General features: G+C 34.6%; 2 protein-coding genes across 2 annotated transcripts; both read left to right on the top strand.

The window, feature by feature from the left end:
* Window positions 1-3,517: 3,517 nt before the first annotated feature.
* On the top strand, window positions 3,518-7,686 carry Bm4273 (Sodium:solute symporter family protein; the record flags this gene model as incomplete). The annotated part of the gene is made up of 16 exons (XM_043073116.1): window positions 3,518-3,639; window positions 3,834-3,912; window positions 4,143-4,262; window positions 4,345-4,407; window positions 4,923-5,045; window positions 5,120-5,271; window positions 5,495-5,635; window positions 5,699-5,816; window positions 6,051-6,139; window positions 6,282-6,412; window positions 6,495-6,565; window positions 6,660-6,759; window positions 6,878-7,040; window positions 7,161-7,264; window positions 7,351-7,421; window positions 7,618-7,686. The coding sequence occupies 16 exons, from the start codon at window positions 3,518-3,520 to the stop codon at window positions 7,684-7,686; spliced, it is 1,716 nt and encodes a 571-aa protein (XP_042929050.1).
* Window positions 7,687-10,515: 2,829 nt separating this feature from the next.
* On the top strand, window positions 10,516-12,685 carry Bm5631 (GTP-binding regulatory protein alpha chain -starfish, putative; the record flags this gene model as incomplete). Its single annotated transcript, XM_043073117.1, has 7 exons — window positions 10,516-10,578; window positions 10,697-10,906; window positions 11,171-11,376; window positions 11,616-11,723; window positions 11,817-11,946; window positions 12,173-12,326; window positions 12,492-12,685. The coding sequence occupies 7 exons, from the start codon at window positions 10,516-10,518 to the stop codon at window positions 12,683-12,685; spliced, it is 1,065 nt and encodes a 354-aa protein (XP_042929051.1).
* Between the last annotated feature and the right edge of the window lie 2,669 nt (window positions 12,686-15,354).

Here is a 15,354-nt window from a genome sequence, read left to right on the forward strand (position 1 = left end):
CCTAATGATGACAGTAAAAACTGAAAATGGGTTCCATCTAATTTAAATAATTACTAATATCATGATGTAAACATAGGTCAATAAATGGATTATATAAATAAATATATACATATATTTAAAACTAATAACATGGAAATCCAAGAAAATAGCACGGCACAATGATACAAAAACCTTAACCAGAAATCTCCAGTTAAGTTTGTGGATAAAAATTGAATTGAATTAAAGGAACAATCATAGAAGCATTGATAACTTCCAACATATCTATCCCCCAAATTTTACAGCAACGAGATCATTCTAAAATTTCCAAACCAATTTAAATCCCCCAACAAATCCCTGGTCCCATTTGGCTGTTGCTTGGATATGGCCGCATTATGAATGAACGATATCTCAACCCAGACAGATGGCTTACTGTTTCGTTATTATCGGACGGCACTCGTAAATAACATATAAGTTAGACCGGTAGCAATTATTCATATGGTCCAACGAAAAATCCTTAGAAATCAGTTATTCAGGATGCCACTCCAACTAGAATCACGGACTTCGTTTCTGTTTGCTACTTTTAGGTCGATGCATTTAATCTTTAAATACTTTTAAAAATGTCTGATCAAACACCACATAGTTTTTCAATCTCATATGTCTACACTTTCCCAAATACATCCCAGGTACAATTGGAGAAGGTATACTCCCCTCCTCCCTTCCCCCCTTCTCCCCCCCTATGAAAAATCACGGCAAATCTTCATTGGAAGTTCCCGAAAAAAAAGAAAGGAAAATGCTGAAAAGGGATGAAATTAAAGAGCAAAAACCACGCTTATAATGCTGATTTTTGATCACAAAGCCTCTTTGTGTGATAGCAATAATCATATTCCTGTAAATTCACATATTTCGAGAACAAAGAACAGTCATAATGGATCAAAGGCGATATCCAAGTAGCAACCCTTTATGTAGAAAGCTCTTTCATTTTTTATCGCTTTTCAAAGTATCAGGTCATTTTTTAAATCACACATCTTATTTTTAGAATTCGATCTTTCCAACTGGGCTCCCCCAATCACTTCACATAACGAGGGAAAGGTAACTTCTTAATAGGACAAGGTTAAAAAAGTTACTATGCAATAAATTCACACCGGAAATTCTGGCCATTTCACTTGTATCTTTTTTGTAATTTTTTACGTTTTGTTACACCTTACGTTCATTCTTACAGATTTAAGTAAATAGAATTCGGAATTTCAACTTATCGGAGGTAAAATTTCTAAACATTGAACAAAAAAATACAGAAATTCTTCATTACAACGATCTCTTGTTTTTTGAAAAAAAAAAAATACATGTCATGAAATGGAGAATTGCACCAGATATTGCACCAGATTAAGGTATCCGTCGAGTGATTCGTAAAGGATACGCTATGATGACAGAAATAGGAATGATTATAGGAAAAAAGGCAAACATGTCACGCTTGATAGCAAAATACATCATTACTATTGCTGCCATGTAGAAAAATATTTGTTTGTTGCACGTGTCTGTTTACGACGAAATTTGTTATTCAGCCTTTTAAAATTATTCTCTTAAATACCGATATGGAATTCATGCTACAATACTGAAGTCAGAACTGTCTTTTGTTGACTGATTGATCACTCTACCAATAACCCTTTCATCAGATTTAAAGACGAATTATTGTAGGAAGAATAGTTTTCGATCCTTGTTCTCAAACAACCATTGGGAAATTGGAAAATCAAGAAAAAATACGACAAAGTACAAAGCCTTTTACATCAAAGAAGAATGGCAATGGAAATGTAACGGCGCAGTAGTGTTATTTTCGCTAAGAAACACAATATTACTAATATACTTGCCATCAGCAAGTTATTACTAATCTCCTTTTGCAGTCAAATATGTTTTTAGTCGTTCAGAAAGTATGTACCATTGGTAGAGACACATGTATGTAGAAGAATTTCGACCACTGGTGCTTTTTTGGCCTACCATTATGCTTAATAACTGAGAATCATGAAGTGCTCCTGCTGATTCAGAAATGAAGTGATTGAGAGGAAATACGAAGGTACCTGATAACAACACTTATGAAAGGTGTAAACCGAAACAGACAGAATGAGTTTGAGTTCAAATGATACCGTATGAAATAGGTGGGTGACTACCTATTTTCAAAGAAAACATCGATAACTCCAACTTAACTAAATCACTTATATACATTGCACTATCACACAATCAATACTTAAATATTTAATAAGTTTTTCCGTAAAGCAAGTACACAAATTTAGAACTCAACATTGCATATATTTGAGAAGAACTTTTGGACACTTAAATAACAACATCATTATGTGCGACTCAGTCTTGTCACCTGTACAGACACCTCCCTTGCTGATTAACCTAATCAATAGTTGTCGTATTTTAAAATAAACGAATTTTCTACAGGACTCCAGCTGACTTCTAAAAGAAGAATGTCTTCTGTCAGTTGACCGATAATTTCTAAAAAAAAAACCGCGAACGACAAGTTTACAGCTCACAACATTACATAACAACCTTTGCATGTTTTCGCACAATACCACATTTGCCCTTGCCTCACCCAAATATGCACTACGGTTATTACAGTAGCATTCAAATAACTATTATCACAGCAATATTATATTCGCATTTCCAGCATTCTCGACTGCCAATTTAACATCTATCTGCATCAGATGCAGAGAACTCTACTGTGGATTTAAGAAATGACCACTGGTCAGTAGCATCCCCAGCAGCTACACATTCCCATGGGTAGAAAATCCACTGGAGTACCCGTCCCCCGCGTTCCTCAGCTACTTTAAAGCAGTTTATGGTAAACTATGCATGCAATCAATACTTCGTTTCCTTTTGTAACCCCGCACGAGCACTCTTCGATGAATTATTCATACAAGAATTCATCCCGCCTCTCCTTCAAATACGAAAATATCGAAACATTACACTCGTCCTCCTCCTTCTCTGCCCTTCCTTCTGTCTCCTCCCTTGTACTGGAAACACTTTGACTGCAGCAACCTTTTTCATCTTTTTCACATTCTGCAATATATTTTGCGGTCGTCTTTGCTGTTGTTCTCGCTCTGTCTCGTCGATGTTATAATCTCTGCTACCCTCTCATCTATCACACTATTCCTTGTCCTATTTGAATGTCAACAGCCTGCTCCAAAACAACTCTTGCTTTCGAGATCCCGTACTCTATTACCGGTTGTCATTCGGGATTTTTGTATTACTCCCGCAGTATCGGTTTCCTGCTGCTCTTCTCATCAATGTGCTTCATTTTCTTTCTTATCAGTAGGTATCAGCAGGTTTTCACTCGCTATTCAGTGATCATCCGTCACTGTGTTTTTATACTTTGTCTCAGTTATTTTACATGCTCATTATGCTGTTCCGCTTGCATAAAAACAAATCTATTTTGACTGTTTTTCTCTTTTTTTCTTTGATTCGGAGAAGTCTGCTTACCATCAGGTACTGATTTCGGTACGTTGCTGATTTGGTTGTGTTTTAGGATACGCTGGTTGATATTATGGATAGTGTGGATGTAGTTGTGCTGATAGGTCTTCTTGTTGCAATTTCCTTTTTCGGTCTTTTCACAGCATTACGTGGCGTAAAGCAAACATCCGCATCTCAGATTCTGCACGGATCGAAGTTTGTGCTACTAGCTTATTCTTATTGGAAATATGTAATTTATGCCATATTTGTGAAAACAATACTTGCAGTTGAAATCTTGAAGCTTGATTTAACGATTAATATCGGATTAGTTTTAATTGTCTGACCATTTGAGAATGTTTTGTTAGTTTATTGTAGTGATTCCTGAATGGGGCAGCAGAAATAATTTTCAGCGTATCTATACTGACTTCAGCGTTATCGGTTTGTTCGGGATTTCTTTCCGCAATCTCACTTCTTGGATTTCCTGCGGAGGTATATGTATTGGTCAAGTTGTTCAATTAAAAATGTTTTCACGGTTTATTCCTTCATTTAGCATTTAATTCCATTCAGTCTATTCGGTTTTACCATTTAACTGTTTACGATCTTGTTGAGTAGTAGGAGATTTGTAGAGATTTTTTTTTCAATATCCGGCTATCTTACATTCATCTCTGTTTTCCAAAATTTATATCAGTATGTTTGCTGCACTACGAATTTTCGTGCAGGTTTATTACCAAGGAACAATGATATTTTGGTATGGTCCGATGTATATGGTGGCATTTCCTATTGTAGCTTATTGCTTCTTGCCAGTTCTCTATGATATGAAACTTACAAGCATATACGAGGTTGGTATCTTAACTGCTTTTTCAGCTCCTAATGCATTGCGCAAATTTTTTCAATTTTACCATTCATTCTTTTGATTTGTAGTACTTGGAGATTCGGTTCAATTTTGCATGTCGTTTCTTGGCTTCACTTACTTTCTGCATCCAGGTAACAATGTTTTTTTTTTTTTTTTTGTTTTTTTGATTGCCACAAAACTTAAATTATTGTTTTTACAACAGGTCGTTTTGATTAGTCATCTTGTTGATTGAAAATATTAATTTTGATGTGATTTTCCCTGCTATTCACGTACTAAAATTGTTTTATGTTGGAGTTTTCTGCAACATCTCCTGCAAATTATTACAATAAATAAGAAACTTTTTGAGTAAATCATAATGGAAAAGTTCTCCACAGCACGTTAAAGTATGAGGTGAGCTGCAGAATCAGTACCGTAAGCTATTACCACTTTTGATTGGATGCTAATCAAAACTGCTGTCATTTAAGTTTCAGTAGTTTTTTTTCGTAGTAACTTCTAATGTTGGAATTGTATTGCTTGTTCAGATTCCTGTCCCATGAAAAGTGAGGCTAGAATTGTGATAAATGATGTTAGTGGTAAGCTCAGTTTTTTTCACGTCTTCATGATTTGTAATTTAAATTTCATTTCAAAATAACTTTTTCAATTGCAGACTTGGCTTTATGTTAGTGTAGCACTGTATGCACCGGCACTTGCACTGTCGGCAATTATTTCCATTCCATTATCTCTATCAGTTGTTTTGACGGCCGGTCTTGCCGCTGTTTATGTAACGTTGGTAGGTTGCTCTACTAGGAAAAGAAGATGTTTAATTGAGGTATTCTTTTTATTGATTCACGATCCAGCTTTCAGGGGGGCGCAAAAGCAAGCATATATACTTCAGCTTTACAAATGGCACTAATTTTAATCAGTATGGTGCTGATTTTTTCAGTCAGTTTATATCGCTTTGGTTTTAATAGTGTTTTGAAAACTGCTGTTGTTGGAGGTCGCCTTCAGTTACTTGAGTAAGTCTTTTATCTATGTTTTTAAGCAAAAATATTCCACTGACATTTCGTTTATTTTATCACTAAAATGGACCCCAATGCCAATTTAGAAGATTGCAAAAAACAGCGTTGATGGGAATCAAGGATAGTCCAAAATCTCAGTACAGTTTGTTTGATGCACTTGATTTACTAGAAAATAATAAATTACAGATGCTATACTTCAACAGTTTTCTGTTGATTGCAGTTTTCGAATTGATCCACGTATCCGACACTCGGTTTGGTCTTTGATAATTGGTGGTACAGGAAATATATTGTGTCTTTTTGCAGCAAATCAACTTACAACACAGCGTTATATGGCAATGAGTTCGCTTAGATCTGCACAACGGTAAATTTTTTCATCACCTCATTTTTAGGTATTTTGACAATAATTTATGGAGTGGTATTTTAGGGTTATTTTGCTAAATATTCCTTTCACGTTTCTGATTCTTACTACATATGTGGGTGCAGGGCTGATAATGTATCACAGATATTTCCATTGTAACCCTATTTTGCAGTCAAAAGACCAAGTGAGTGTTATAATCTCATTTTATTTTAAATTTGAAATATGAATATGTTTTTAAATATTTGTGATTTCCCTTTATGTGCTTTCATCTATTACTTTGTTTAGATTTAGTTGTTCTCTATAAAATCTGGATGAAATAATCCCTAATAATCTAATCGATATTTTAAGTATGTCACATGAAGTTCATCTTTACATCAAGCCACTATATGTTGCTGGAACATAGATGTGTTTCTTGCAGCTTTTGCCTCATTTCGTTGTTGATGAATTATCCTCGATACCCGGAATGATTGGACTTTTTGCAGCATCCGTATATAGCGCAGGTTTAAGGTATGAATAGAATAATAAAGTTTTTCCAGTATTTTACTCAATTAGAGTACACTTTCAAGTTGAGATTTGATAAATCTATGTATTGCATATGGTAGACATTGTATTTCCTGATGTACTTATTTCGAAAGTAAAACTATTTTAGTACAGCATCAGCTTCATATAGTGCCCTCGCTGCAGTATTCATCGAAGATGTTGTTAAACAATTCCAGATTAAGGTACAAAAACACGAACCAATAAAGCCAAATACTAGCATCTTATTAGCGCGATATTTGCGTATGTGTTACTGCTGTTTGATTAATTTTGTTCCAAGCTTAATATCATCTATATTTTCTTTCTTTAAAATAACTATTTTCAGCGTTATTGTTCTGTTCTTTATCAATGACAATCGCATATCTTTGTAGCATAATGAAGACGATGGTGTTGCAAGTTAGTTCTTGGTGTGCTAGCCATAAAAATCATTCTATTCTGTTGTAAACTTTATTTTAACACCGCGGAAGCTCATGTTTTCATTTTTTTACAGGTCTCACTTTCAATATTTGGCATTGCTGGAGGACCCGTGTTGAGCGTTTTTTGTCTGGGCATGTTTTTCCCGAAAATTAAGGGACTTGCAGCTTTTGCTGGTTAGTGTGTAGGAACATACACAGGATTATAAAATGTGGTTGAAATTAAAATTATTAGGGTAATATCCGCTAAAAGACTTGAAGGGAATGATTTACTGAGTTTAAGATGGAATTTTAGCTCAGGTGGCGTCAACAATCTTCTGCGTCTTTATTGCTGCCGGTGCATTAGTGAATCATATAAGACCTGTTGATTTACCAGTTGTTGAAACTTGCGAACAAACTAATATCACTTTAACATTTGTTGAAAAACCAGAGTACGGAATGGTCCATCCTTTATACAGGTATACTTGTTTCTACCTTTAACATTTTTTCTTGTTTATCTTTGGCTTATATTCAAAATGAAATATAGTATCAAAGTATTAGCTAGAAACTACGTAGAGAGACTATTACCTATTTTTCAGTAATTCATGGTTAATTCAGCTCTTTCGTATTTCTTACCAATACTACAGCATCTCTGCTCTGTTGGTTGCATTTGTAGTTGCACATATCGTTCAATGGTTTTCAGGTATATTTGGGTTTTCCTGAAATGTCAAGTCAGTATAAACTTTTGCTTATTACTGAACAAAATCATTTGTAATTTGCTGATTTCAGGAAATACCAGACATTTGCCAGTAGAAGTAAGACTACTATCACCTTTACTTCGACCAAGGCATAACCGAAAGGTATTGTCAGTTTTCATAGCTGCATTTGTTAACATTTTGTGTGTTTTTCAGTAACTGTCTACTGGAAATCAAAAGTCCATCACGATTCGCAAAGATGTTCTAAATATAAATTGATTTTTTGAACTAATTTTTGATTCGTACTGTTTATTTTTTACGTGACTTTTATATGGAGAATTTTCATTCTTTGTGATCTTAGGGAACAGTAACCGACTGTGTTTCTGAAACAAGAAAGGATGGCGAAATTCCGTTGGAAACTGTCAAATAAGATGAAGCTTCTGTTATGGTATCTGTCTTGAACCAACCATTTATCAGGACCCTTGTTCAGATATTCTAGTAAATATTCTACTTATTGTTTTGTTTGCTTTACAGTATACTTCTCAGGTATATTTCGATGGCTGGGACGGATTTGTGATTTCGGTTTAGAACTTACGACGGTCTTGGAGAGCATAAAATTAGTCTTTTGTCTTATATCTTAAATGTTAAAATTTACTGCTATAAATGGATTTGTTAAGTCTAGTATTGTGTCATGTTTATGGACAACGCCATTTTATTTTATGAAACGATAGACACCGGATGCTTGAATATTATTCATCAAATTATCGAATGAATAATTTGTGCTTTGGATATTGGTAGGATGAATTTTTAAGAGTATAGGATACAATATTTCAAGTGTTTCTCATCGTAGAAGTATAAAATTGTGGTATTGCTACGTTTATGTCAAAAAATGTTCAAAAATAACGTTGCAACAAAGTTACTGCTACTCGTTTTTCCAAGTATACTACAATTATTTCCTTCTAAGTGGCGATAAACTGAATAAATTGAAAATATGAAACTGTAAGAAAAAAACTGCACAACAATTCGACTCTTTATGAAACTCAAAATTTTGTCGAAAATGTTTAAATACTTAAGGATACTTTAGTAAGCCTACTCCATCAAACTTGGAGCAGTTCTCATCCTCATCTTTTTTTTTTTTTTTTTTTTTTTTTGACAGCAAGTAGGTTTTGTCACTATCATAAATTAAAAGATGGGATAAGAGTGGTTATGTGTGTGATGACGTTATTGTTTCTTTTCATATATATGACACAGTTTATGACAGTCTACGAGCAAATCTTCGAAAATATCGGCTGACACCTGTATAGTCGGTTGATCTAACTAAGAATTGAATGTCAATAAACTACAGTAATTCATATTGCTTTGTACGTATTCACAATCAGTGATAAATATGAGACGTAAAAGATGCTTACTACTGGTGAATATTAACTTTGAGTTTCAATGAAAAAAGCAAACATTTGATTTGGAGTAAATGAATGAATTCGTCTTTAAGACCATTGTAGTTCTACAGATCATGGTTTTCAGCAATTATTGAGTACCTTCCAGGTCGAGTGGTGGGTCGCCGTATTCCAGCTTTATTTTGTCGCGGAGAGTCCGTCGTAAGAATTCAAGTCCACAAAAGAAGTCATGACGAGGAAAAGAAGTACGGAAATCTCTGTAAGGATTTGTGCTTCGATGTAGTATCATACACCTTATGAGTAATATGGTGCTGCTACTGTAGGTAAGGAAGAATCTCGGGAATAAAATGGTGACAGGTAGAATGAGTGGAGTGCTCTCATCTTTATAAGATTATTTCTTCACTGGTAACGGTTAAGGGAAGAGTTACCTGACAAACATTTGTCCCACATTCTCCTCCCCTTCTTCTCTCCATCATAATTTGCACGATGTAATTGTCCTTTGGCGTCAATATATAGATATGTATACCCTATAAAGATTCATATTAAGTGGTCAGAGTCTCGTTGGTGTAGTTACAATGTAGAAGAGAGGGGGAGCATGACGTGTGTCCATTACTTGAAAATCGTGGAGACAGTTTTGAACTCGAGTGACACAGAACGTTGTGGATTAATGTACTGTGAGATGAGGATTTTCACCGAGCTCTAGTGGTAGTGGATTGAACAGAAGATGTCGTGGTTGGTCCGTTCGGGACATGACCTCTTCGAGGAGGTTGTTTTGCTGGAACACCTGGGAGTTGTGCTGAGGTCCTGTGAGGAAGTGGGGATGGAGTAGGAGAGTGGTGGCAGGATGATTACGGTTTGATAGGTATTTTGGAGGTATATAAGTGCTCTCCTTAACTATTCAATTCTTGTCATTGTTTGGAATTGTGTGATTGATATTTTAAGCAATAGTGCTACGTCCGATAAGAAAGATGAGGATAAAGTGGGCGTTGTTAATTATAAAGAATATTTTTGTCTACAAGAACAGTGAGACAGTAATTATATTCAAATAGTAGTGGTTCTACAACTAGAGGATGGGTAAGTAGCGAAAGAGAGAGAAGCTGTGTCTTACTGATTTTTCAGAATTAGGATCTGTTCGAAGGTGGATAGATGAGAGCACACGGAAAATCCCGGTCTGAAGTATGTTAGGAATAGTTTTTTATTTTGTATTTGTTTTTTCACATTTCCTCCTTTTCATTTTACCTCCTGTCTTCTCTTTCAGCCAAGAATAATAATAATAATGATTATTATTAGTGTACAATTTTTAGCTGTGAAGCAGCAGTTCATGTGAAGAGATGTCCTTCCAGTCTGAAATTAATAGCAGATGTAAGAAAAAGCGCTTTGCGAGTAATAGTGATTATGACAGGATAGTGGTTATGTGGTTGTATTTGTAACAAGCTGGTAGTAATGATATATATTGCAGTAGTGGTCGTGATTATCTTAGTAATGATAATAATCGTAGTAAAGTGGCTGAAAAAATATTTGCTAGTTCGCATCTTTGTTTGTTTTCTTCAATATTACTTCAAATCTGTTTACTAATATCTCGAATAAACTTGTTGTACGAAATTGTTACCTTGATAAGGTATTTTTTTTCTACCAAGAATTCTTTTGCCATTAGAAACGACGAGTGGAGTTTTTCATATGAACAGTAAATCTTTCTTGTTGATCTTTCTATGTTTATATGCTATTTATCGGTTTGTTTATATAAACTGTTGAAATTATATAGTCACGAGGTAAGTCTTTCAGGCAAGTTATAAGAAGGGAAAAGATTTGTGATGTTTTTTTTTCTGGAATAAATCACAGTTTGTTTTAAAAGAAAGTGGTGAACAATGGGTTGCGTGAACAGCATTGATCAGAATGCGAAGGCAAGGTCAAAACAAATAGATGAACAGGTGCCTCTTCTTTTTTAAAATTTATTTTTTGATTATGTTTCAACAGGCGTAAAGTGATATTTACTTAAAGAGTAAGTTATTACTACTGTGAAAGTTAGTGATTTGTCAGTATTTCCAGCTAAAAGCAGACGGAGAAAGGGCATCTCGGGAAGTAAAACTTTTGTTGTTGGGTGCAGGAGAATCTGGGAAAAGCACCATTGTGAAACAAATGAAAATCATTCACGAGACTGGTTACAGCGATGAAGAGCGCAAAGCTTACAAGCCTGTAGTATATTCAAATACAATTCAAAGTATGATGGCAATAATCCGAGCTATGGGACAGCTGAAGGTATCATTTAGAATTTGACATGCTATTAAAATTATGAGCGACTAGTCGCAAAATCTATTGCTGAAGCTGTAGGAACTGTCTGAGAAATATGAAGCAAAAAATTTCAGAATTATTCATGTTAGTGGAGGAATCTGAGGAGTCTTTGAATGCTTCTCACAAGATGAGGTTTTTCATTTTAAAGCAGATAGTGAATATTGTTGTGGCTTTCATTTATTTGGATCATTTATGGGAGAAGCAAGATTCCATAAATCGTGGAATTTGCAGATAGATTTCTCAGCAGATGTACGAAATGAAGATGCTCGCCAGTTCTTTATGTTAGCTCAAAGTTGTGATGAAGGAGAATTGCCTCCTGAGTTAGCTGTTTGTATGAAACGTTTATGGGCAGATGCAGGAGTTCAAGAGTGCTTTATGCGTTCCAGGGAATATCAGCTGAATGATTCTGCTCCATATTATCTGAATTATCTGGACAGGCATGTTTCTTACATTCACCATAAGTTTTGTAGCAGTGTTACCTGCTGCAGATCTTGTTATAGCTATCTTGATTTTTCTTGCCTTAGTAACTTTAATTAGATATTGAGAAATAAGCATATAGTTAGAGGTTGCTGTTTGTTGTCTCAGGATTTCATGGATACAAAAGAATTCTTTGTGTTCCCATAATTTTGATCGTAATGTATTGTCGTGAAAGTTTTCTAATGTGTTCTGTTTCCAGGATATCACAGCCTGGTTATGTGCCAACGCAAGATGATATTTTGAGGACGCGCGTAAAGACAACAGGAATTGTTGAAACACATTTCACCTACAAAGATTTGCATTTCAAGTGCGTGTCAGAATGATGTGATATTATTACCTTTCTTTTCTGGTACAGCTGATATTTCATATTCACCAGTCATTTAGATGTTATTTTTTTTAGAATGTTTGATGTTGGTGGACAACGCTCTGAACGCAAAAAGTGGATTCATTGCTTTGAAGGTGTAACAGCTATTATCTTTTGTGTAGCAATGTCCGAATATGATATGAAGCTTGCGGAAGACGATGAAATGGTAAGAATGTTGTGTTTTTTCTTTTTCATTGCCTGATTCACTCGCCTGTCAAATCCCAAACTTATTTAACGTGTGTTTATTTAGAAAACTTTTTAAGTATTTCTGTAGCTCGATAATAGTAATTTGACCAAGCTTATCATTAATAAACGAAGTTATTCCTAGTTTTTTTTTGTCACAATGAGATTTCAAGATTGAGTGTTATGAGGTTATGTTTCGGTAATTACAGAATCGGATGGTGGAAAGTATGAAATTGTTCGATTCAATCTGCAATAACAAATGGTTTACCGACACGTCGATAATACTATTCTTAAATAAAAAAGATCTTTTCGAAGAAAAAATAAGAAAGTCGCCGTTAACCTTATGTTTTCCAGAATATACCGGTCAGAACTTATATATTATTTCACCTTGCTAAATAAAACGCACTGTTTCTGAGCATTTGCAGGTGCTTTTACCGGCACAAGCTGCTTCCAGATGGAACTGGTTTTTTAATATACATAAGCATTACTTATTTATTAGATGTGACCCTCATAAATCGTCAATTTCAGGTACAAACACGTACGAAGAAGCAGCCGCTTATATACAACTCCAGTTTGAGAATTTGAACAAACGAAAAGATGGTCAGAAAGAAATTTACACTCACTTCACGTGTGCAACGGATACAAATAATATACGCTTTGTGTTCGATGCCGTTACCGACATAATAATTAAAGAGAACTTACGGCAATGCGGTCTGTTTTAGGTGTCACATTCAATATTGACTCATATTTAATCAAATATTGGCTTATCATATTGATCATCTTTGATGGTGATTTTGACTAAGTTGTCAAATATTTTGAACCAAATTTAAGCAAAAAATATTGGAAAACGGTTGAGTTTTTAACTTTTATGTAGGTTTGGTATTTTTGATTGATGGAGGGGGGGGGGGGGGGGGGTACCATTGACGTGGGCAAAGCTTTTTATGTAGCAACCATGTTCTACCCAGCTGATGATTATTTTCCAATTTCTGCTACTATTTAAATTGTCATGTATACCAATGTGTTATTCATTAAATCAGATTTGGCGGTCCCTGGATCGTACACATAATTTGTTTGTTTGTTTAATTTATATTTAGTTCCACTGATTCTTTCGTAACCTTTTGCTGAGGATTACGTGGATGATGTGCACAGCGAAGCCATTCGCAACTTCCAGGTACTATTGCTGCCATTTTCCAGTTGTTTATATTTATATTGCTTCCTCTCATCCTCTCATTTATCCAGTGAATTAAGATTTTTGAACCATTTCGGAAAGCCTGATGACCCGACGTTTAAAAAGTATGATTAGTAGACAGGTGCTTAATCTACCGAAGTTAATTTTGTCATTAATATCTCTTTCTTTGCTTGCATGGAATTTTGTTGTTGTTGTTGTTTAAAGAAGCATTTTTGTTTGTTTGCTAGCATTAGTGTTTTGCAGCTTTTTTTCCATGAAAAACCCATAGTGAGGATCTTCAATAATCTTTACCTTAATAGTTTTTCAGATTGTCTATTGTTAGTTTGAATTACTATCGAGCTAGATATTTGTTCGGATCCTAAGGATGTTTTAAGTAGAGTAGTCTTAATAATAGCGGTTTTTACTAGGTTAGTATCCATCCTTATCTACGTCAGTATAACATGTGTTGAAACAGAGTTCGAAGGCTAAAATTTTTTCTTGAGCTACTCTATTGGAAGTATTTCACAATAGCATGACAAAATCGCTTAGCACTAATAATGATTGTGTTGTAGTGCACGTGTTACAAGCTGCTATCAAAAATGCTACTACATTTTTGCTGTTATTATCATCATATCGATTTGTTTTGCTTTTTTTTTTTTGCTCTGGGAAAAATTCTCAAACTGAGCTTTATTTATCTTTCCCTTAATTATGAAAAAGGCTATGTTATGTAATAAACGTACATTTCAATATTCATTTGTTCTTATTTTGCTCTATTTTCCATTCAAGTTGTTTTCTTAATTTGCTTGATCGTTGAAAATAAAACAGATTTCTCTAATCAGCGCCGTTAATTTATATTTTCCTACAGCATATATCAGAGTTGGTCAGGTAATATAATTTGAAATTTTAATGAACAATATTTGACGTTTGTAAAAGACAAGCGTTTAACGGTATATTGATAGAATTGTTGTTCTCCTGAATCTCTTGTTCCCCGTAAATCCTTTGATCTACTTTTTTCATAACTATCAATAGATCGAGTCGGATCTCTTTAAACACTGCTAGCTGTTGGAAAAGTACTGGAAAGTGTTTGATGAAAATAATCTTACTGAAAAAACCATCTGAATTCCATGTGTCTCATCGACTTTTTGCTCTATTTTTAGTTTATGGGTAGGTAGGAGCAATATGACGTTTGTTGCTGGAATGAATGTGAGATATTTGTTATGGGTGTATACCCATATTTTCCGGTCAAGGACATTTATGCCCCCTCACAAATAGCGTTTAGCGCTTGATATAGAGGAACGAGTAGATGGACGGAGAAAAGAGAAGATACGCAACACTGCTTGTGATCTCGAAGTTGGCTAGATTCTTTTTTAACATATTTATGAAAAATTGCTGCTTTTAATTATTCACAGAATCACAGAATTCGACTTAATTGATCATATTGAACTGATTGGACAGGATTAAACTGATTGGATGACTCAACTTAATCAGATAATGAGAATGGAGAGACATTTAAAAAAAACCAAGCAGTCGAACGGTTTAAACTGAAAAAAGACTCTATCGAATTTGAAGTAATATAGCTCCTTCTTTGAATAAGATCAAAGAATGACTGGAAGGGTGTTGGCTAACCGATAAAACCGAAAGAAAAAGATATGGTCTTTCTAGTGGGTAATTTAGATGGTTTGCTTTAAGATATGCTGAAAATAGCACAAAAAATAAACTGAAAAATGACAATGTTAGTAATCTGAAAGTTTTTTTTCCTCTTTTTTTTGAGACGAAAAAGAAAGAATAAGGGTTGTGTTCGCATTTTACCCAACTTGAAGCGGGAATGATGAGATATTAGTTTTAAATAAATATTAAAGTCAGAGTTAATTGGCTTTTTTTCATAATTTCCACTAAGAATTTTCATGGAAAATATACATTGGAATCAAAATCACTTCATCATGTGCTTATAAATTTTTTTCCTTTTGCTATACTGAAATGGGTTGACCATCATTTTTTTACAATTATACGAGCTACAGGGGAAAAATTCGGAGGAGGTTACAGATCATAGTTCCGTTACCCATGGATACTGAAGAACTAAGCAAAAGGATGAAGAGGAGATTGAAGATGATGATGATGACGCGATCACCACCGATATGTGTATTTAGATGTAAAGAAATTTAGGCCGTTGAACGACGTTGAAAGACGGGAACGAGGTCAAGGAGGAGTGACTAAAGGAGGTGT

This window comes from Brugia malayi (genome assembly GCF_000002995.4).
Source record: "Brugia malayi strain FR3 genome assembly, contig: Bm_v4_ChrX_scaffold_001, whole genome shotgun sequence".
Classification (NCBI taxonomy): domain Eukaryota; kingdom Metazoa; phylum Nematoda; class Chromadorea; order Rhabditida; family Onchocercidae; genus Brugia; species Brugia malayi.